This window comes from Macaca mulatta, chromosome 12 (genome assembly GCF_049350105.2).
Source record: "Macaca mulatta isolate MMU2019108-1 chromosome 12, T2T-MMU8v2.0, whole genome shotgun sequence".
Classification (NCBI taxonomy): domain Eukaryota; kingdom Metazoa; phylum Chordata; class Mammalia; order Primates; family Cercopithecidae; genus Macaca; species Macaca mulatta.
Window position 1 is genome coordinate 141,157,165 of NC_133417.1, and position 22,234 is coordinate 141,179,398.

At 43.2% G+C, this 22,234-nt stretch overlaps 1 protein-coding gene across 4 annotated transcripts in view; it reads left to right on the plus strand.

Annotated features, from left to right (window-relative positions):
* The window catches only part of AGAP1 (ArfGAP with GTPase domain, ankyrin repeat and PH domain 1), a 647,080-nt gene that overhangs the window by 410,569 nt on the left and 214,277 nt on the right, over positions 1–22,234 (plus strand). For all 4 annotated transcript variants that reach the window (XM_015111237.3, NM_001261633.1, XM_077956100.1 and 1 more), the window contains 1 exon segment: positions 9,928–10,096. In XM_015111237.3, the coding sequence (XP_014966723.1) occupies positions 9,928–10,096 (169 nt within the window).

Below are 22,234 nucleotides of genomic sequence, written 5' to 3' on the forward strand. Positions count from 1 at the left end.
ACCAAAAACCGAAGTGGGAGTTTCTCCGTGTTACCTTGGGTCTGATGGCAGAAGACACAATGTAGCAATCGATATTCACTTCAGAGGACAGATGTGTATGCTCTGCTGTCTTTTTTTTTTTTTTTTTTTTTTTTTTTTTTTGAGACGGAGTCTCGCTATGTCGCCCAGGGTGGAGTGCAGTGGCCGGATCTCAGCTCACTGCAAGCTCCGCCTCCCGGGTTTTTACGCCATTCTCCTGCCTCAGCCTCCCGAGTAGCCGGGACTACAGGCGCCCACCACCTCGCCCGGCTAGTTTTTTGTATTTTTTAGTAGAGACGGGGTTTCACCGTGTTAGCCAGGATGATCTCGAACTCCTGACCTCGTGATCCGCCCGTCTCGGCCTCCCAAAGTGCTGGGATCACAGGCTTGAGCCACCGCGCCCGGCCGCTCTGCTGTCTTAAAACTCTACTGTTTGGCCAGGCACGGTGGCTCACCCCTGTAATCTCAGCACTTTGGGAGGCCGAGGCAGGCGGATCACTTGAGGTCAGGCGTTCGAGACCAGCCTGGCTAACATGGAGAAATGCCGTCTCTACTAAAAATACAAAAATTAGCCAGGCGTGGTGGCGGGCACCTGTAATCTCAGCTACTCGGGAGGCTGAGGCAGGAGAATTGCTTGAACCCAGGAGGCAGAGGTTGCAGTGAACCGAGATCATGCCATTGCACTGCAGCCTGAGCAACAAGAGTGAAACTCTGTCTAAAAATATATATATATATATCTATATAGTCTGTCTATATATATACACACACACACACACACATATATATACTGTCTGTTTTAGCTGCACATTTCAGCAAATTCATCCAAAGAAATCTGAAGTTTTAAAGAGACCCAGACAGGCAGTATCACCATGGTGGACGTTTCCACATAACAAAATTTCTAGGATCTGTTGATCCAGTTGTTTCAAGCCATATTCAAATATTAAAATACTAGGACAGCAAAGGAATGGTGCTGGCTCCTTGAAGTTCATTGTAGTGAGAGGCCTCCAGCGACTGTGTCGAGACAGGCAGCTGTTTTCATATCCGAGGCATTCATTGTACAGGCTAGGTTTGAGCAGGCGTGGCTTACAACTGCGTAATACTCATTTTAACCTAGAATGAGAAAAATCTTTCCCGCAGTGTAAACCTCAATATAGTAGGTCAGTCAAGACAGATACAATCAAGAAGCAAGAGGTGTATTCATAATTCGATTTGGAATTTTCTGCTTTTTGATTTGTATTACAATAACTTATCCCTTTGGGCTGGTGGACTTGAGCCCACACATGTTGGATGCTGGCCTCTGCAGCACCTGGAGCAGGGAAGTTTGCTTTTGCCGTCATGTAGGAACTCTCCATTGTACGAGAAGCTGCCACCACTGGTCCCCAACAAGGCCTCACCAACCTTCTCTTTTACCATGTGTAGTGTAATGACCCAGACCCAATAAAGGATTTACTAAGTAAGAATATTCCACACATACTCTTCCTTACCTCCATGATGGAGTGATAGACTGATTTCATCTTGATAGTCCGGGTCAGTCATTCCAGCCAACACTGTAACTTCCTTGTTAGCCTCTTGACTTTGAGGTAGGAGGAGCCCGAAGTGGCCAGGTGACAATCTTCCAGTTTAATGGAATTGTTATTGTGTCTCCTGATGGCAGCATTTCTCCCTCTGGAACTGAGACCCCTTGGCCAGCAGAACATAATGTTGCGGGAACAGGAAGCAAAAATTTAGCTAGTGGGTCACTAGGGGTGACGGTGAGTGGTGCCACTTCCATTTCTGCCCCTCAATTCCTGGACCCGTGAATCCTAGCAATGGGAAAAACAGTACCATATATTGGACACTGATTCAGAGCATACACGGCCTTCTGGAGAACTTTGCCCCAGCCCTGCAAAGGATTGTCACCTAGTTGGCATTGTAATTATGATTTCAAAAGGCCATTCCACCCTTCTATCAATCCAGCTGCTTCAGGATGATGGGGAACACGGTAAGACCAGTGAATTCCATAAGCATGAGCCGTTTGCCTCTATCCGTGCTACACATCTGATTGGTCAGGTGCCTTCTTCCTGCCATGGCTGCTGGTCACTCTCATGTACTTGCAGGCATGGATCAGGTAGTCTTTAGGAAGGCAGTTCCAAAAGAGAAACACTGAATGCTGTTGGCTGTCTTCGGAAACAAAATTATTTCTCATGGGATTTTTCCTTTTGAAGCTGCTTCCTACCTTGCTATTGTGACTATGATCCTTTGGAGAAAAGAGAAATTGTCTTCTTTGAGTTCTGTGACCTGAAGGGATGTGGCCAGAAGATTTTTCATAGTTTTACAATATTTTCACAGTATTTTTAGGAACATGACTTTGGTCTGCACCTGTGACTACGTACGAGGCTATTGTTTATTATTCATGAATGTGGGACGTGAACATTTGCTTGATCTTTTTGAATGAGTGGTCCTATATATGTCTTTATGATTAGTTTCCTTTGAAAATAACATTAAATGGAGTTTGGGAATAGCAGTGGACTTTACGATGGCTTCTCTTACATACTTTTTTTTTTTTTTTTTTTTTTTTGAGACGGAATCTCGCTCTGTCACCCAGGCTGGAGTGCAGTGGCGGAATCTCTGCTCACTGCAAGCTCCGCCTCCCGGGTTTACGCCGTTCTCCTGCCTCAGCCTCCCGAGTAGCTGGGACTACAGGTGTCCGCTACCTTGCCCGGCTAGTTTTTTGTATTTTTAGTAGAGACGGGGTTTCACCGTGTTAGCCAGGATGGTCTCGATCTCCTGACCTCAGGATCCGCCCGTCTCGGCCTCCCAAAGTGCTGGGATTACAGGCTTGAGCCACCGCGCCCGGCTTTTTTTCTTTTTTTTAAGCCCAGAAGTGAGGCTTTTTAAAGACAGAACTTAACAAATTACTGCTTCCTTTTGACTTCCTTTTGGAGGCAGAAATTGCAGTGAGCCGAGATCACACTGCTGTACTCCAGCCTGGGCAACAGAGAGAGACTCCGTCTCAAAAAAAAAAAAAAAAAAATTATGGAGGGACCCCAAAGAACATATGAACATTTGTTCATATGGGTTTTGTCTATTGATATTCATCATGTTAGAAATTCAAACTGAGAAAAATTTTAAATGTGTAATCCATTTAACAATAAACCACCCGTTACATGTTAATGTAAATAATAATTTTGTGAAAATATAATTTTCAAAATAAAAAGTCATGAGAAGGGTTGCATTGTTTTATATATTTTTTAGGTCTCTTTGATACCCAGTTTCGTGTAAGAGAGCTGGGTTCTCATATCTGCGTCAGTCTGTTGTGATAGGTTGTTTTGGTTAGTCTTTGAATATCTCATGTTACACAGATGTGTGGTTGGAAGAGGGAGGAGTATTTCAGTCATCATTTCAGATCATTGTGGATATTCCTCTTACATACTTCACCAAAACTCAACATGTGATAGTTTCTTAAAGCTTAGTACTGCAATGTGAAATCACTAATTTTTTTTCCTCCTCTACTACCTTAAAATCCATCCAACTGACTTGCCCTTTCAATGATCTTTTATGTGTGTTTCATCCACGCAGGCATATCCACATGCATCCATGCATGTGACGTCATACCCCGGCCATTTCAAGAAAAACTATTTTTGAAATGAAGTATGCAGATTTCTAAATAGTGACCGTTTTCATCATAGAGCATCAAAAAATGTCATTCATATCACCGCCGATCTTGTCAGAAAAGTTGCTAAGTCTTTGGAAGGTATCAAGCTCATAGTTAGAGATACAAGTTTGCCACATACGTAGAACTGAAAGCCATAGTCAGTCAATGTCTGGCATAGTCATTCTCTCGGGTAAAAATGTTGTCCCACCAAAAAAGTGGCTAGTTCAGCTTGCAACTCCAACAGTTGCAGAAGTGCCTTTCTGTAAGAAAACCATCACCCTCTGGTACCCAGCAAAAATGCTTTATGCTTGCTTTCCACGTCATACCTGAGGAGATGAAGACATGCACTCAAAGGGTGAAATGTTTAAAAATCAGTAGCACTTCTTTTTTAAGTGTATTCAGAACATCTGTAAGTGAAACTGTTTTTGTTCGTACTTAAAGAACATGCCAGTGAATAATGTGATGGTGACTAGTACAGTTTGGGGCTGCTACTCTGATTCATGTTAATCACCAGCATGTTTGCACCATCAAAACCAATGTCAACACAGCACTAAAAAGTCAAGTACTGTTTCTGAATTGTTTTGAAAATCTTATTGATTTGTCTGAAGAGTTATCTATCTTTTCAGTATTATATATTAATATAAAATGTTATATTTCTCAACATACATGTACAGTTTAGAACTTAATGGAGAAACCGAATTGGAAAAGATTTCCACTATTTTCCATTATTTTTTCCATCCTTGAACTATGTAAATTAAAAGTCTTAATACTTTTGTAAAGTATACGTAAAAATGGAGTATGCTGATTACATTATCTATCCTTGAAGAAAGCGGCGCGTCAGCACTGTCAGATTTTCGAAGCCTTATGCTTATTTCTGATCTAATGTTGAGATGCCAATCATATAGTTTATGCATTTCAGTTTAGCTTTAAGATCTTGTTAACTGCTTTTAGTACCCCTGTGAACACATCAGCAAACCATCTTTCACCAGACAGCCAAAGGTAACCTCCGGATGCGAGGCAATGAGAATCAATATAGTAAGGGTATTTTTAGGGACTGTTGATGGATTGCTGTATTTTGAGCTTAACTTCAAGTGCCAAATGCCCCAGAGCTGACTAAGATGAACTCACCATTTACTGAGGACGGGAGAGGCCATCAGGCACATAGTGGAATCTGGGATTGCCAAGACAAGATGTACGCACCTTTCCCTTTGTAGTTTTGGGGAGAATTCTTGTATATTTTTTAGTAGCCTAATATGGTATTTTGATGAGGACTTTGTACCACCCTCCTTACTGGAGCCAAGTGTTACTCATTTGGTAACCTCCCGGTCCTGGGAACACATAACTGTGAAATTCTAGGACAACGTGATACAGCAGCGAATCAATTAATTCTCTGTATCAGGAGGGATCTGGTACACCGAGGTACTAATGACTCTGCGTCCTTCTCCAAAGGCAGCCCCACAGAAGGCGGGCGCCACGTTAAGCTGTGCTGCTGTCAGCAAGCCGAAAGCTGTGGGTCTCTGACACGGCTCTCAATTGCTAGCAGGTTTCTCTCATTGCACCTCATTTGCATCTGGGACATCAATTAGCATGTTTGTTGAGGCTAATTGAATGAAACTCAATCATAGCTCTTAATTGCTTGACTATGTGAAAAGAAATCACATTAATGCAGCTAATTAAGTGTACGGCAATAGATGCAACATAATTAGGAGCGAAATGTAAAAAACAAGGGATGGCAAAGGTGCCGGAGCAGGGTTGCAGGGGGACAGCAAGGCACAGTTACCAAGCGATTGGCGGGTTCGGAAACAGGTCCCTTTGCTCTGGCGCCTGCTTGGAAAAAATAAGCCGCATGATGATCATGGACAACTTGAGAAGGAAAATGCAAATAGGTTTGCAATTACTACTTTTTCAAGCTGTTGAGGGGCAGGAGATGGCACCTCTGGAGGGCCTGGCTCTTGAGTGGGCCCCAGGGACTTGTTAAGTGCTGTTTAAAAGTACTTGGCTTTGAATTACCCTCATGCCTTGTTAAAGGGTTTTTCCTCTTTTATCTTCGATCAGCATTTTCAACAAGGAACATGGAGAAGGATAGTATCTGTAACATTTGCATATCAGAATCAAGCTTCCTGTCTTAATTTTACCCAGTACCCTGCCTCAGACCTGTGAAGGGTCTGCACAGCCCCTTGACTTCTAAGGAGGACATTGTTTAGTGATTGTAGCTTTAATTCCTCAGGTACCAAGCTGGGGAGAGAGATGAAAAGGATCAGTTCTTTCAAAACCAATGTCGTTCCTCTTGAGAGGAACTAGAAGCCACAGACACCTGTGTCTTCACCTCCCACCTGTGTGTGAAGCACTGAGTCGGAGGGCTTTTATTGACTAGGAAATGCATTTTGTAAAGTTTTTAAAATTGTACAGTGCCTTGAAATATAAGAATTGGCTATTTTATATACCGATTTTTTTTAGAGCTAGTTCTGAGGTTGTAATGCCTAACTCAGGCAAGAAAACAGATCCCTTCGCCCATGCTGAGCTTAAGATAAATGGGTTCCCTTGCCGCTTTCGAATCTGGAGAGCAGACACTTGGTTCGTTTCTATAATAATTTTAAATAAAATATCCTGGTTATTGTATGTTAAAACATGCCTATTAAAAGAGCCCATGCTGAGGCTTAGTCACTATCTGATTAGCCTCATTTTAGAGCCCATAAGCAATAAATGCTCAATTACACTCCTGTTATTGTATTTTAATTTGTTAAGAATTGGCATTAAGGAAGAAAGTTATAGCAAGTTGATATTTTTAAAGGAGTAACTGTGCAAGAAGGAATTCATTATTTACAAGCATTAACTTTGGTTTGGAAAGTTGGGTTTGCATATTTTCAGTGGATATTAATGGAAGTAAACTAAAGATGCTTGAGAAAAACCTTTTTTAAGAAATGACCAACACTAACCACTCTATGGTGTGCCTTGCCTTGCCTTTTCTTTTCTTTTCTTTTCTTTTCTTTTCTTTTCTTTTCTTTTCTTTTCAAGACAGAGTTTCGCTCTTGTCGCTCAGGCTGGAGTGCAATGGCACGATCTCTGCTCACTGCAACCTCTGTCTCCCAAGTTCAAGCGATTCTCCTGCCTTAGCCTGCTAAGTAGCTGGGCTTACAGGCACGTGCCACCACGCCTGGCTAATTTTATATTTTTAGTAGTGAAGGCATTTCACCACGTTGGCTGGTCTTGAACTCCTGACCTCAAGTGATCCACCCTCCTCGGCCTCCCAAAGTGCTGGGATTACAAGGCGTGAGCCACCGCACCCAGCCTGATATGCTTTTCATTTGTCATCCTCAACACAGCACAGTCCTGAGAATTCCTGTGTCTCTTCCGGCTCTACCTTTCCTTCCATCTACTTTAACAGAGTTAATTCAATAATAACTTTTTTCTGTCTTTGGTCTACATCCTCTCAAAGTTGTTTATGTTTTGTGGTGTCCAGCTTCTCGGCTTCCAAGTGAAATCTCCTTTCGGGGGCTGGTGAAGTCAGATTTGTGGTTCCCAGCCCAGATACCACCCTCCCATACCCCCAACCCACCATGACAGCTTTCCTCCAATGGGACCGTGGCTGACTCCGGCCAGCCTGCCCTGAGTCAGGCCATCCTCCCTGAGCCACCCTGTGAGATGAAATGGCCAGTCAGCAGCCTCGGGTGGCCGGGCACCTCTGCTCCCGGCCTCTGGGCTGATGTGAGATGCACGCGTGCCAGGGTTTTCCGCCTGGATGGCCTGTCTGTCCTCTGCCGGGGATGCCCGGCCTCGCCCCTGCCTCTGAACTTGCCCCACTGTGGCAGTTTCTGATCCTTTCTCCAGTGGTCTTCAGCCCATCGTTCTTCCTCCTGGTTCTGACCTTGGTGTTTTGAGCTTTCTGTCTGCACCAAGACTTCTGTCCTCAGGGGTCATCAAGGACCCTGAAGCATCTTGTCCCTCTGGGGCTGGTGTAGGGGAACCTGCATTTCTGTATTTCTCTGCCAGAATGTCCCCCGCCAGTGTGGCTGTGCCGTCATGTAAGAGGTTCTCCTCCCGCCCATCCTGCCATTGAGAATTCCTGCACCCTTTTCCCTTGAGTCTGATTTGACTCCACGTGGCACCCTCTTAGTTGCGTCGGTTGCGGGAGGTCTGCACTGTCACACCCCAGGCTCACCCACCTTCCCATGGTTGGGCAGGGAGAAAACAGATCTTCTCATCCTCTGCCCCAAGGACCCACGGTTTCATTCCTTTCCCCTGAACTGGAATTGTGTACTTCGTGGCTTTTGTTGTGCTGTTTCTTCTATCAGCAAACATCTACTTATTGATAAACCTGTGACTCCTTCACCAGTGTGGGTGTTGTCCTGCAATTAAAAGGTGTACTGCTCGCCTGTAATCCCAGCTACTCAGGGGACTGAAGCAGGAGAATCACTTGAATCTGGAAGGCAGAGGTTGCAGTGAGCTGAGAGCATGCCACTGCACTCCAGCCTGGGCAGTAGAGTGAGACTCTTATCTCAAAAAAGAAAAAAAGGTGGACAGCCTGTTTCCTGGAAGCCACTGGGATCTCGCTTTGGCCTCTCTGCTACCCTGTGTCCCAGTAGCTCCCTCAAAACACTTGGCCAAGTTTCCTAGTCCTTGAGACAGAGGCTTCCAACCCTTGCATAATGATTCTACAACTTTATCCAACTATCTCTCTGCATCAGGTAACTGCCGTTGGGCAGTTAAAAGACAGCAGCCCACTTTCCCACCCTGCCACGGTCCCTTGCATCCAGCATGTGAGTTTATTAGGCGGTTCTTCTAAAATTACGTTGGCTGAGCACGGTGGCTTATGCCTGTAACCCCAGTGCTTTGGGAGGGTGACTTGAGACTAGGAGTTGGACACCAACCTGGGCAACCTAGCAAGACCCCATCTCTAAAAAAATTAATAAATGAAATGGAATTATGTTCACCTGAACTTAATTACTTATAACAAAGACAAATTTATTGGTTTTCAAATCTAAAGGGAATTCACCAAGATGCTGCCAAAGAAAGAGCATACTTATTCCCACTTCCTGCAGAGTCTTAAAACACTTGAAATGTTGTTTTTCCAAGGGTGATTTCCAAATACAATCATTTCTCTGTATTCATGCGGGATTGACTCCAGGACCCTCCAGAATACCAAGATCTTCAAATGCTCAAGTTCCTTATATAATGCAGCATAGTATTTACATATAACCTGCACACATTCTCCCGTATACCTCAGATCATCCCTAGATTACTTATACCTCATGCAACGTAAATGCAATATTTTCTTATTTTGTATTTTTTTAATTGTTATATTGTTACAGAGGGCTGAGTATATATTCTTTCTTAAGGTGTGATATTGAGTAATATGTGTCCAGAGTGTTTAAGATACTGTGTTTGCAGGCAAGGAGCCTCATTACCAAAAAAAAAAAATAAATAAGTAACACTGAGTGATGATGATGATGATGATGATGATGATGCACTAAAGGATCAGTAACTCACTGGCCAGCAGGCCCATCCCCCGGCTCTCAGTTGCTTGTTCACCTTCCCCCTTCCCTGCCCTTCAGCCAGTTCCCAAGTACTGTTTGACTCCACGGTGAGTTAAGTGAGCTGCCAGAGAGCCGTCACTGTCCACTGAGGCGTCCCGGTAGTTCCCTGATCGCTGCTGGTCATGTGCTTCTAAGGCCTAGAAAGCCAGATTCTTTTTCTAACATCCAGCTTTTTTGTATCCATCCCTGAGCTCTCTATTTTTTTGATGCCATAACTCCCACCCCTTGGATGTCTTCCTGGTTCTTAGCAAAACACTTGACCTTTTTACTTCCAGTTTTCTCCTGATTTTTCACCAGACAGCTTCAGCCTTATCAAGATTTTAATGACATTCCCATCTGAAACAGAAAGGTTATTACAACATGGTTTCCTACTCCATGGAATTTTATTTGGAATTTATGGGAGGAGCCTAATGTACCCTCTGATAAGCAAGAGTTCAAAAAATCAGATTTTATGTGTAGACTTACTTCCTAATGCCCCTTGAAGGAGGTACCTGCTGTGTCTCTCCTTATATCTCTAGCTCCTGGGTTAGTTCCAGGACACAGAAGCAAAGCTCTGATTTAAATATAATGATGATGCTACCAGTACTCTGCGGATAAAAATCTCATTATTTTTAAAGTGCTTTCCACAGTGGAAGGGTCTTAGGGTTATAACTCATGACATCTGATAGACCCTTTTGTTCTAGGTTGTAAAAGGTCTTTTTTTTTTTTTTATCTCTCTTGGATGTTTAACATTTTGAACAGGATTACATGCAGAATGTTCATGGTAAGGAGATTGACCTTCTGAGAACCACTGTGAAAGTCCCAGGGAAGAGGCCACCCCGAGCCACGTCGGCCTGCGCGCCCATCTCCAGCCCTAAAACCAATGGCCTGTCCAAGGACATGAGCAGTTTACACATCTCACCCAATTCAGGTAAGCTTACAGCAAACGCACTAAGAAATCAAGTTCAACGGCAACAGATGGTCCAGGCTTGAGGACATTGTTGGGCTCTTAGGTTAAGTGGAGGCGGTAACTATCACATTACAGATTAAGGTTTAGAAACCTTATCACTTCTGTGGCTGATCATTTCCTTTAAACTTTCAGTTCCGCAAATGCCAGCAAGCAAATGGTGCTTTGAATCACAGCTGCAAAAACCATGCATCTAGGCCTTTCGCGGGGCCACGTGGTGGAAAGTGAAGTTTAACATGTGAACTGGGTATTTAAGGGCCTTCTGAAAAGCATGAATTAATGTTAAATGTCAAAGATTAACTCATTTGCGGTAACTGTATGTATGAAAGTGGAAAAACCGTTCGGACACAAGATTCAGAGGAAATCATTTGACCTATATAAAATGTAAATTTTGTGTTATTATATTTTAATTATCTGCCATTCTTTAATGCAACTTTGGTTCTCTGTATTCTCTTTTAAAGGAGATTTTTTATTCATTCAGGATCAGAGAAAGCTAGTATTTTCTCAAATGTTGATGTGTTTAGAAATTCCTGGCTTCTGTGCCCAGTTGCAAGCCATCCAAAATGACGTTGTTCATTTTATTTACGTTTTTGCAAATAATTGCCCTGTGTCATGAACCTTCCCATTGCTTTTCATCAGAGATAAGGTGAAGATGCTCTTGAGTCCTCCCACACACACAGTCAGGCTCCTTCAGCATAGGGAAATCCCTTCAAGAATTTTGCGTTTTCTCCAGCAGGAAGTCCAGAACTTTCTTCTCTCCCACCTACATCCTGTCTTCTTAAAACAGATTTCTGGCTAGGCGCAGTGGCTCACGCCTATAATCCCAGCACTTTGAGAGACTGAGGCGGGAGGATCGCCTGAGGTCAGGAGTTCGAGACCAGCCTGGCCAACCTGGTGAAACCCCATGTCTACTAAAAATACAAAAATTAGCCAGACGTGGTGGCAGGTGCCTGTAATCTCAGCTACTTGGGAGGCTGAGGCAGGAGAATCACTTGAACCCAAGAGGCGGAGGTTGCAGTGAGCCAAGATTGCATCATTGCACTCCATCCAGGGTGACAGAGCAGGACTCCATCTCAAAAAAAAAAAAAAAAACAGATTTCTCTCCTACAAGAGTTTCTGGTCTTTAATGCTGCACTTTCCTCTTCTGAAGCATTAAGTGCTTTTAAGGAGGGACGGTGCTGACGGCCTGGTTCTGTGGCATGAACGACACTGGTAGGAGAGAGCAGGATGGTACAGAGGAGTTCAGATTTGGGTCCTCCATCCTGGGCTCCACCGCACAGTGTTAGGCAGTCCCTGAGCTGGTTCCTTCCCACCACATTGGGGTGCTCTTGCCTGGCCTGCCTGTGTTGCAGGGGGGCGATGTCAGAGAATATAACATGATAGTGCTGGGAAAGCTGAATACAAACACAAGCTGTTGTTTCTCATCAAAATAAAAACTGGCTTTATGCTAAAGGAGTCTTGAGTGCCTCCCAGAAAAGTGAGAACAGTATTTTTCCTGGGGCTTCTATGACCTGCCGACCTTTCTTCCAAGACGTGCGTGAGGTTTTTCTTACTAGAGCGGTGTGCTAACTATGGGGTGGGAAGAGAGAAAAGAAGGGCACAAGAAAGAGAAAACAATCTGTAGTGAGGAAAAAGCTGAAGGCTTTATTGCATTAGCACATTACGTAAAGTCATTCATTTATTCAAAGAATATCTATAGGCCGGGTGCGGTGGCTCACGCCTGTAACCCCAGCACTTTGGGAGGCTGAGGTGGGTGAATCACCTGAGGTCAGGAGTTCAAGACCAGCCTGGCCATCATGGTGAAACCCCATCTCTACTAAAAATACAATAATTAGCTGGGCGTGGTGGTGCGTGCCTGTAATCCCAGCTACTCAGGAGGCTAAGGCAGGGGAATCGCTTAAACCCAGGAGGCAAAGGTTGCGGTGAGGTGAGATCACGCCACTGCACTCCAGCCTGCACGACAGAGTGAGACTCTGTCTCAAAAAAATATATATATATATCAAGCACCTATTATGTGCCAGAAATTGTGCAAACTATAGATATGGAGTCCCTAACCTCTAGAATTCTTCCATTTCCACCTCCCCTTCTGACCCATCACATCACATCTAGTCATCTAGTTATTTAAGTCGACAAGTGTTTATTGAGTTTCGTTTTTATAATTTTAAAGTGATAAAAATATGTTAAATAGAATTAATTAAACTTAAATAAAAAGTTATTTATCTTTGTAACACGGTGTTTTGAATTATGTATATACATTGTGGAATGGCTAAATCATGCCATTTGTGGACTTTCTAATGTGTGCCTGAGATACAGGTCCTGCCCTCAGGAATCTCCCCTGTTGTTGGGGAAAGAGACAAGTAGACAGAGGTCGCACCAAGCCCCAGACCCCAGCAGGGCTGTGTAAAGGGCAGGGCATGGAGACACAGTGATGCTGTGGTCGGCTCCACCCCAGGAGGTGGGCCAGGCTTCAAGGAATAGGGGATACCTGCTGAGTTTGAATGAAGGATAGGAATTTGCCAGGCACACAGATATGAAGGAAGGGCACCAATTCTGTGAAGAAGCGTTCACTATGTAAAAGTAGGATTTCGAACTTCCTCATCTTGAGACTTACGTTCCTTGGAGCCAAATGCCACTGTTGTCCTAAGGGAAACTCTAATGTTTGATTATAAGTAGATAATACAAAGGCCCTCTAAACCGTGCCATAGCTGATGGAATCGGCTGTGGCATGGGCCTCTCTCTTTGAGGGAGTGAGCTGTGTGTCCTTGGAAGGCATTTCCCATTGCTCAGTTTCATTCTCTTTAAGAGCCCCCCTGCTGGGCAAATGGGAGGGATGTGACGTGATTGAAATCCCTTTTCCATGGTCACAGCCCTCAGTGTGTGACATCTCCGCAACCCTCAGACAGGTTAATCCCACACAGGGGCCTGGCTGACTTTCCCTCTTCTCTGGATTCCAACTAGGGCTACAGAAGTGGGGGTATGGCCTTAGCACAAAGGCAGTGCCACTTTGGGAAGAAGAAAATGCCTGATGGCCACAGCAGTGCTAAGGGAAGTGGCACCCTGACCAAGCATGCCGGTGAAGTCATCAGCTGGTGTGCAGCGAGAATGCACAGATAGATCCTCAGATGGCAGCCCCCTGTGGATTGCTCAGCTTCGTTCTCGGGTTCTGAGAATAAGCCATGGGTGGAGGCACCTCTGTAAGAGGAAGCAGCTTCATTAAAATATTGGGAAATTTTAATTTGCATTCACCTCCTCTAAACATGAACATGAATCTGTAAAGTGATACATTCTTTCTTGCTTAAGAAATTAAAGCGTTTGGGGATTTGAGTTTTTATGCTCTTTGAAAATTGAGTTTCTTATGTCTAAAACCATCATTCACAAAATGTCCTTTCACCTGAGGAATTCCAACACAACAAATTCAATCTGAAATAAATTGAGGCTACATTTAAGAGATGGACTTTTAGCTAAAAATAGGTATTAGAGAGCTGTTTGCCAAAAAATTGAATACTTTATTTTTCACTCTTGAGTCTCGTTTGTTTTGTTTCAGTTCGAGGTGAACTGCAGGGTTTTCTTCCTTTGTATTTTCATTTCTGTATTCATTTTCTTATCTCAATGTGATTGAATTAGATCAACGTTTTACGCCTTCTCTTCCCGTAATTTGCATTCACATAGACCTGATATATGTATGAACCTAAGTCTTTGTGGATAACACCTATTATTGCTTTGGAATTACTGTCCATATGTGGAATGATTCATTCGGTTGGTACAACCATTTCCAGGGTTCATGATACACATTTCCAAATTAACTTCTAAAAGGTTTTATATAAAAACTCTTCCCATCCATAGCCGTCACCCATTTCACCTGACACCCTTGCTAATGCTATTAATATTATTGTTAGAATTTATGCTAATCTGATAAGCCATAAAAACACCTCATGTTTTGTTTATTTGGATTTCTTCAATAGGTAGTGAAGCTGAACAGCTCACATGTATTAGCTGTACGTGTTTCTTACATTGTAATTAATTGTTTAGGTGTATATTTGCCCATTTTTGCTCTAGGTTCTGTCTTTTTCTTATTGATATCTAAGAACTCTTTGTATATTTAGGATATGAATATATTTTGCAGGTATTTCCCCAGTTTATTATTTGCCTTTTAAATTTTATGGTCTTCTTTACATAAAGAGGTTTTCCCTCTCTTTTATTTATAATCAGATTATCTTTTACTGTTGTGATTTCTACTTTAAGCTATTTAGAAAGCCTTTAATAATCTTGAAACCAGATCATAGTTTATATATGTATACCTCTAAGTTTTAGTTTTACTGTTTTTTTCCTTAAAAAATATATGTATATGTGTTTATGTGTGTGAATATATGTATATGCATATATATCTGTATGTATGTGTGTGTATACATGTATATGCGTGTATTTAGCCCCTAATCCACCTTTAATTTGTTTGGGTCTATTGTGTGTGACAGAAATCTAATTGAATTTTTTATTCAAATAAATAATCAACTGTCCTTTTTTCTCTTTGTTGAATTTTTTTTTTCTTTCCCTATTAATTCCATATGTCTCCTTTGTTGTAGAACTCAATCATTTCATCAAATGGGCTGTGTTTCTGGCCTCTCAGATGTTATTCCGAGACCTGGTATCCCTGCATTGTCTTACCTTAGGTAGATTTACCACAATGTCGTAGGTTTATGACTCCGTTTATATCTGGTAGTATATAACATAGTTGAATATTTCTCTTTTATCTTCCAGTTTTTCTTGGCTACTGCTACCTGCTTATTTTTCTCAAATGAACTAAAGAATAACTTGAAACCTTCTCCGTCTTGATAAAAATAATCCCCTCATTGGGGCACGTGACATCAGGACTTCCTGAGGCTGTGATACGGGCACGTAAATAAAATAATAAAAATAATCCTATCATGGCTTTTAACTGGCATTGCTTTTAAGCTATTAATTGTGGAGGAAGTGACATCTTTACTATGTTATTTCCCAATTTATTCAAATTTGTATTATAGCCTCCAGCAAAGTTCAGCTTTTTTTTTTTTTTCATTTAGATGCTGGACATGTCTTGTTAATCTATTCTGTTAGTTTATAATTTTTGATGCATTGTGAAGGTAATCGTTTTTGGAGGGGTGGGGTCTATTACGTCATCTAATTGGTAAGAATTAAGAAAACTCCTAATTTTTGTATTTTCTATATTCCTCCATCTTGCTGAACTCTTGTTAGTTGGAATAGCTAGTGGAGGTTTCTCTTGATTCTCTAGCACACAGTCATCATGCATTCCATATTTCAAATATTATAATGCCTAACAGTCAGTGTTGACTTTTAATTTCTCCCACCAGTTTACTGACACAGAGAGTGGATTGTGTCGCCGCCTCCTGTGCCATTCATCTCCATTGTTACTGAGTCTGCTGTGCGCCCACCCTTGATTAATGCTCTGGATATCGGGGTAGGGGGAGGACAAGACGGTCTCCTTCCAGGACCCTTACACTCAAGTGGGGGTGGAGGATTCCAAAGATAAACACACAAGTAAGATCGTTGTAAGGAGTGATAAGTGCTGAAGGGATACTTGGGGCAATTGAATAAAAAATACCTGGAGGGGGTTTGGGGTGGGGTATTCCTAGGACTTGGGAAGTTATTTGCCTGTATTGGAATAGTGACTACATTTCACACTTTAAAACGCTGGAAATGTGGTCATCTTCCTGTCAGTTTTTGCCGTGGGTTTGGGAGAGAGGAAGAAACACACACTGTCAGAGCAGCTGCCTTGTGCACTGCTGATGACTGGGCTCAGGCCACCCTCTGGGGCTCATGCATTGAGGAGAGCAGAGGAGCTGCAGTGGTGATGGGGTGGCTCTGGGCTCCCTGTGGCGGTCGTGGAGTTCAGGAGTGGGCTGGGGCACAGAGCAGGCTGTGCGACGAAATCAAGGAGAGCTGGCCAGTGTTGTCCCTGCCACCAACACCCCCAAGAGAGCATGCATCAGAACAGGCAGCATGCCTAGGGAGAGCAGAACCTTTTGATGTGGATGCTGGTGCTCGAAACAGGGAAACGGAGATGATTGTGAAACTCAAACCTCCTCACAGTCACAGAGGAAGAGAAAGAAATGAAGAGGCAAGGCAGCTCTGACCATAGGTGGTATGAAGTGCACCAGCCACTCACAGTGCCCCACACAGTAGGTCTAAAATGAAACCCACCAGTCACCATGGGCCATACACCTGCTCAGAGCCCACAACCAGCCTTCTGGTTGGTCGAGGCTGCAGAGAAAACCTTGGCCACTTCATCTGCCTTATCAACGCACATACTCTTATTCGTAGATAATGGACAACGAAGACATTTGTGGGAATCAACAGTAAAAATGTGAAGGATAACTGATCTTAGGAAAAAGGGTGACATTTTGGTGAAAGGGAATTTAAAAGGAAATTGTAACTCCTATCAACAGAAGGATTTAATAGGTTAGTTATTAATGATACTCATAAAATTCAGCAAACAGAGAGCATGTGTTTGGCCGGGCGTGGTGGCTCATGCCTGTAATCGCAGCACTTTGGGAGGCCTAGGTGAGCAGATCACCTGAGCCCAAGAGTTCGAGACCAACCTGGGCAACATGATGAAACCCTGTCTTTACAAAAAATGCAAAAATTAGCTGGGCATAGTGATGAGTGCCTGTGGTCCCAGCTGCTGGGGAGGCTGAGGTGGGAGGATAGCTTGAGCCCAAGAGGTCAAGGCTGCAGTGAGCCATGATCATGCCACTGTACTCCAGCCTGGGCAACAGAGTGAGGCCTGTGTCAAAACAATAAAGAGTATGTGAAAATACTATAGGAGAAAGAGTTTTAGAAATAAAGATTGCAAAAATTAAAAAATTCAGTAGACAAATACTGTAAAGAACATGGCTAAAGACATGTTGGTAGTCAAAGATATAACAGAAGAATATATGCTAGAGGCAAGTAAGGATATCTGAAGAGTCAAGTATCAAGTTGGATGGGAGAGGAGGCTCTGCAAAAATAAAAATAAAATCTTAAAACACACCCAAAATAGGAGAACAAGGTAACCTACAAGAGAAATCTGACTGTAGAATTCTCAAGAGCAACATGCATTCTTAAATGTAATGGAAATATTCCCTCCTAAGGACAATTAAATCTGAACCTAGAAGTCTATGCAAAGACGACGACTAATGAAATGAAGGTAGAAAAAAAGACATCTTTAGACAACATACAGGGCTATACAACATCTCCATCTTAAAGGGTTTTGAAAAAATTACTTAAGGATCTACTCCAGAAAAAAAGAAGAATCCAAAAAATATTTATTCAGGCCTGGTTAAACCTTCCCTTCCTCATTCAAGGTCACTGGCTTCTCAGGATGTCCATGGCCATTATCCACTTCCATTCTTCTGGCCTGGAACTTATGCTGTCTTAAGTTGCCATTCTAATGGGGATCCACCAGAAGTCACATTTTGGAGAATCTTCCCAACTTGAATTTCAAGTATAGGTCCAGAGAAGGAGGTGAAACAACGTATTTTCTGACATGAATGTTTGGCCAGCCTAGTTTGGTGAAGCTTTATCCACATGTAACAGAATGCAGAGTTGTACTGGCTTCCACAGTTATTTTCACATTTAAGTAGAGAGCAGGAAAACATAATGGCCAAGAGCAAGGGTTTCGGAGTCAAAATCACTGAATAGAATGCCATTTCTCCTGTCTCAGACCCTTCTGAAGTTGTCTCAGTAAACCCCAGCTTCCTTGTTTTTAAAATGGGGAAATGGTGTCCACTTCTATTCTACAGAGAAGAACACACAGCATTCCTTTGAAAAACTTGGCTGATGCTGACTTCACAGAATTATATCATTACTTCATCATAATGGTTATGCCAAAAGGAAGGAAGAGGGGAAAGAAATTATGTTCTTGAATTAATTTTTCAAATACAATAAAGCATTGACATAGCCTTTGAGTAGACGTAATGGACATAGGGCTTAGACTTCACAAACCCATGCTCCCCAACAGACAGCATCCCACTATCATGGCAATGAGGGGGCAGACAGAAGAAATGCTCTTTCGGACTTTCATGGATCTCCATGGAGCTATCTGCTCCAGTCTGTGTCCTGTGGTCACTTTATTCTGTAACTCCTGGTTGTGACATTTTTGTTCTAGGATGACAGATATCCTCTTGTCTCTAAAGTGTGTCTTTGTTGGGTTTTTGCAACTATGGATATGTTTTTATCCTAACCAGATTGATGCTTAGACCTTTGTCAAAGGAAACCTTTCCGCTTCTCCTCCACATCCCCCCCCTTCCCCACTTGAGGCCCCCAGCGGTTTCGAAATATTAAAGCCGTCAGGAGGGTTGAAGCTGATTTTCCAGGGGAGGTGGGGGAGGCGGGGACAGCAAATGTGTTTTGAGTATTGAACTGCCGTTGACATCTAAAGTCTCAACCATGCTGTTTTCTCCACACTTCAGCAATCAGGACATCCAGCAAACCCATAAAAAACCAAACTAATAGCATGAATATTCAGTGACCTAGAATACTAATTATTGTCATGAATATTAATGTGATCGGACTTGCTTTTTCCTCTCCTCTTTCTCTCTCGTCCTCTTTCTCCCTCTCTCCCTCTCTCTTTTTTTCCACTTAGCCGGCTCTAAAGATGGGTCATAATGAGAGCATTTAAGAGGGAGCGCTCTCCGCCGTGACAGGGACCGGGGTAATAAGGAGAGCTTGATTAACGTGGTGCACTTGGGGGAGAGATGAGAGGCTTCACGTGGGCCTGTTCGGGGGAGGCAATGAGGCACCGGCGGCTCTGTTGCTGCTCCCGGAGATTAATGAGGCCTAAGAGTGCATTAGGAACAGTGACAAAGGTTTGATCTAATGGGCTCAGTCATTTTTCCTTTGAGTGACAGACGCACAGAAGTAATTGGCTGTGCAGAATGGCAGCTCATTGGTGGTACTTAAGGATACATTATCCCCGTTGTGTGGCCCGCAGAGGCTGTTTATCAAAACTGCTCACACTGCAGACGCGGAGTCGCGAAGCTGCTGTTACAGTGGTAATAGCTATTAAAAAAAAATAACGCAACATCAGAACTAGACCCGTTGTTGTCTCATGGAAAGAAAGTTTTTCTTTGTTTAGTTTCAAACGGTCTAGAAAACATTATAATAACTCTGGAGTCCGGAGTCTGTTGTGGGCCCTGGATGAGCAGTGTCAGTCCACGCGTGTCCCCTGCTGGCATGCGGTGTGGCCAAGGCTTGGTGGAACACAGATCCTTGCTTCCCACTCGTGTCGACCGAGGTCACCCGGGAGTTTCCCACACACTGGATCTTGGTTCCAACCTCTGATATGTAAACTGGAGGCTTCTGCTAAGTACCCTTCTAGCACCTTGGTAGACCATTTGCAAACGGAAGCCTTATTGAGGGTTGAGAATTATTTTTCTGAAATAAAACCTCAATATCAGTAGCGTGTGATGTCTACTTTCATAAACCAGGTTTTGTTGGAATTGGTTTTAATGTCTATTTGACAATTTTTAGGGAAAAAGTTAATGTTTTGTGAGGCTTCTCTTAGACATCAGGAAGTTAGCTAAATCTGACATTAAAAGACACTAAAGTTCATCTTAGTTCTTTTTAAGAATTGCAGCATCTTCAGCTTTTATGAGTAATGCCTTCTCACTACTAGTTGTTTCTGTATTTATACATTGCTCCCACTGAGGTTTAGGCAAATTCGTATGATATTGCTTCTATCATTAAATTGTAAACTCTTTGAGGCATACACTGTTATTTCTTTCTTTGTTATCCTCTCTTAGTTTTGTGACCTAGCAATTATTTTTTCATTAAGTCTATAGTCCTGCATGTTACCCGTCATGTGAAATGTAAGTGATCGATGTTGAGGAGATTAGTTGGTTTCCTGCAGATGTTGTTCCCCTGTAGTAGCCCTCCATGGTCCCGAGCATTGGTGTGCAATTCAGAAGTAAGTGTCGCACTTCCGATGTAAGGAAAGCTTCCATTATTTGAACTCTAAGTAGAGTGTTCTTTTCTGAAAGAACCAACTAAAGCAACTTGATTCCTGATGATTTCAGCTGAGGCATAACAGGATGGCCAGGCTCCCGAGTTGGATGTGGTAACAGGTGTGCCTACAAGTAAATAAAAGGTGCTTCAAAAACTTTTTTTCTCTCAAAAACATGTGTAGGTGGTGAGGAATAGTGTTTCAGCTGCTGCACTGATGCTTCTGAGACCAGCAAAGTGGTCTGCAGGGTCAGCTGTGGGAAAGAGGAGGTGCCTGGAAGAGCCTGTGTGAATTACTCGGGCCCCCTCCACCAGGGAGCCAGCTGCCAGCCCCAGGCGCCAGTGAGAACCGAGGCCTTGGGAAGGGGCTTCTGACTCTTCCAGGCTAGAGTTGAGTCCATGGCTTCCCTGCTTTCTGCAGTCCTTTCCCACATTGGCAGAGGAGAGTTTTTCGAAGTAATCGTGACATTTTTCCGTCTCGAAACCTTGTGACCCATTGTTTTGAGTTACCACTCACATAGTGAACGATTGCGTTTCTGGAATATTTCTAGTGAGTGGTCAAACTCGGCAACATCTCAACCAGCAAACCTGTAAAACCCGCCCACGTTATCAAACTTGTGAGCCCGGGGTACTCCTTGGTGCTTAGTGCTGGATTCGGTTGTGAGATCATTTTGTAAGAACTGGAAGGCAGAGAAAGAAGTAGTAGTAAATACTTCTCAGAGTAGAGCAGTGTGGCCACCTGCTCCTGGAAAGGGACTGTAAAATTCAGAGATGACCAGAGAAAGTTCTCCTCAAAACAGTGTTGTCAAATGAAAATGAATTCTATGTTTAAAAACACACACACACACCTGTTGCATTTATCATATAAAGGAGAAAGAATGAAGATGGAACCGTTATTCATGGCAAAGGAAGACACCAAACAAACAAAAATTCTTTTCTTCTCCATTTTCATAATGCTTACACACCTCATCCTCACTGTTGCATATCAGCTTGTCCATATAACCCATACCAGGAGATGGATTGTGGCCAAGCCAGCCGTATGATGGCTCTCTGTAAACACTATCGGAATCTGGAGCAGCACGTGTTCCTTCAGCAGATAAAAATGGCGAAATGAGAAGGGCACACATTGTTTTGCGAAGATCAGAATAAAACTCCACATTTTAGGAAGTGACAGTGAACCGTCTTAATTCTAGGATGTTGAATTCTGCATGGCCACGTTGATGTATTTAGTAGTCATGACATTTGTCGTTGCAGCTGGGTCTGGATTCTATATATTTTTTCTGTTCAATGTAGAACTGTGTGGCTGGAGAAAGCTACTTTGTCTTTAGAATAAATAAATACACTTATTTCTAAATATAATTACTTAAATGAGAAGTTAGCGTCTGGCATGGTAAATATTTTGTCTTGAATTGTACGAGCTGCCACATGATATCCACCCCCAACATGGAGCAGTAACCCGGGGATGGGAGGGAAGGGATGACCCTGGCGCTCCAGCTCACTGTCACCTGCTGTCAGGCCACGTCCTTCATCTGCGTGTACATGGTGCCCCAAACACAGGGTTTTGTTTTGTTTTGTTTTCTCTCCTTCCTTTCTTTTGTAAACTGTACCTCTGACAACATTGGCATCGCTCTGATCATCAGACCTTTGGGATGCTGGAAGATAGGGGTGCCGTGGAGTTGTCCACAGCACCAAGCACTTCACTAGTTGATGGTGGGTGTTCAGTAAGCACTCACTGAGGGAGTGAGCTCAAGCAAAGGGATGCCAACTACAGCACTAAAGCAAACAGAAGGCAGATGGCATGACAGTTTATACTTGTAGAGACACCATTACAAGGGAAACATAAGGAGAATATTCAGACATTTTAGATTTTAAAGACAAAATTAGCAACATCATCATTTTAAGCTTCTGCTAAAAAACTGTAGAGATAGGGGCCGGGCGCGGTGGCTCAAGCCTGTAATCCCAGCACTTTGGGAGGCCGAGACGGGCGGATCACGAGGTCAGGAGATCGAGACCATCCTGGCTAACACGGTGAAACCCCGTCTCTACTAAAATACAAAAAAAATTAGCCGGGCGAGGTGGCAGGCGCCTGTACTCCCAGCTACTCGGGAGGCTGAGGCAGGAGAATGG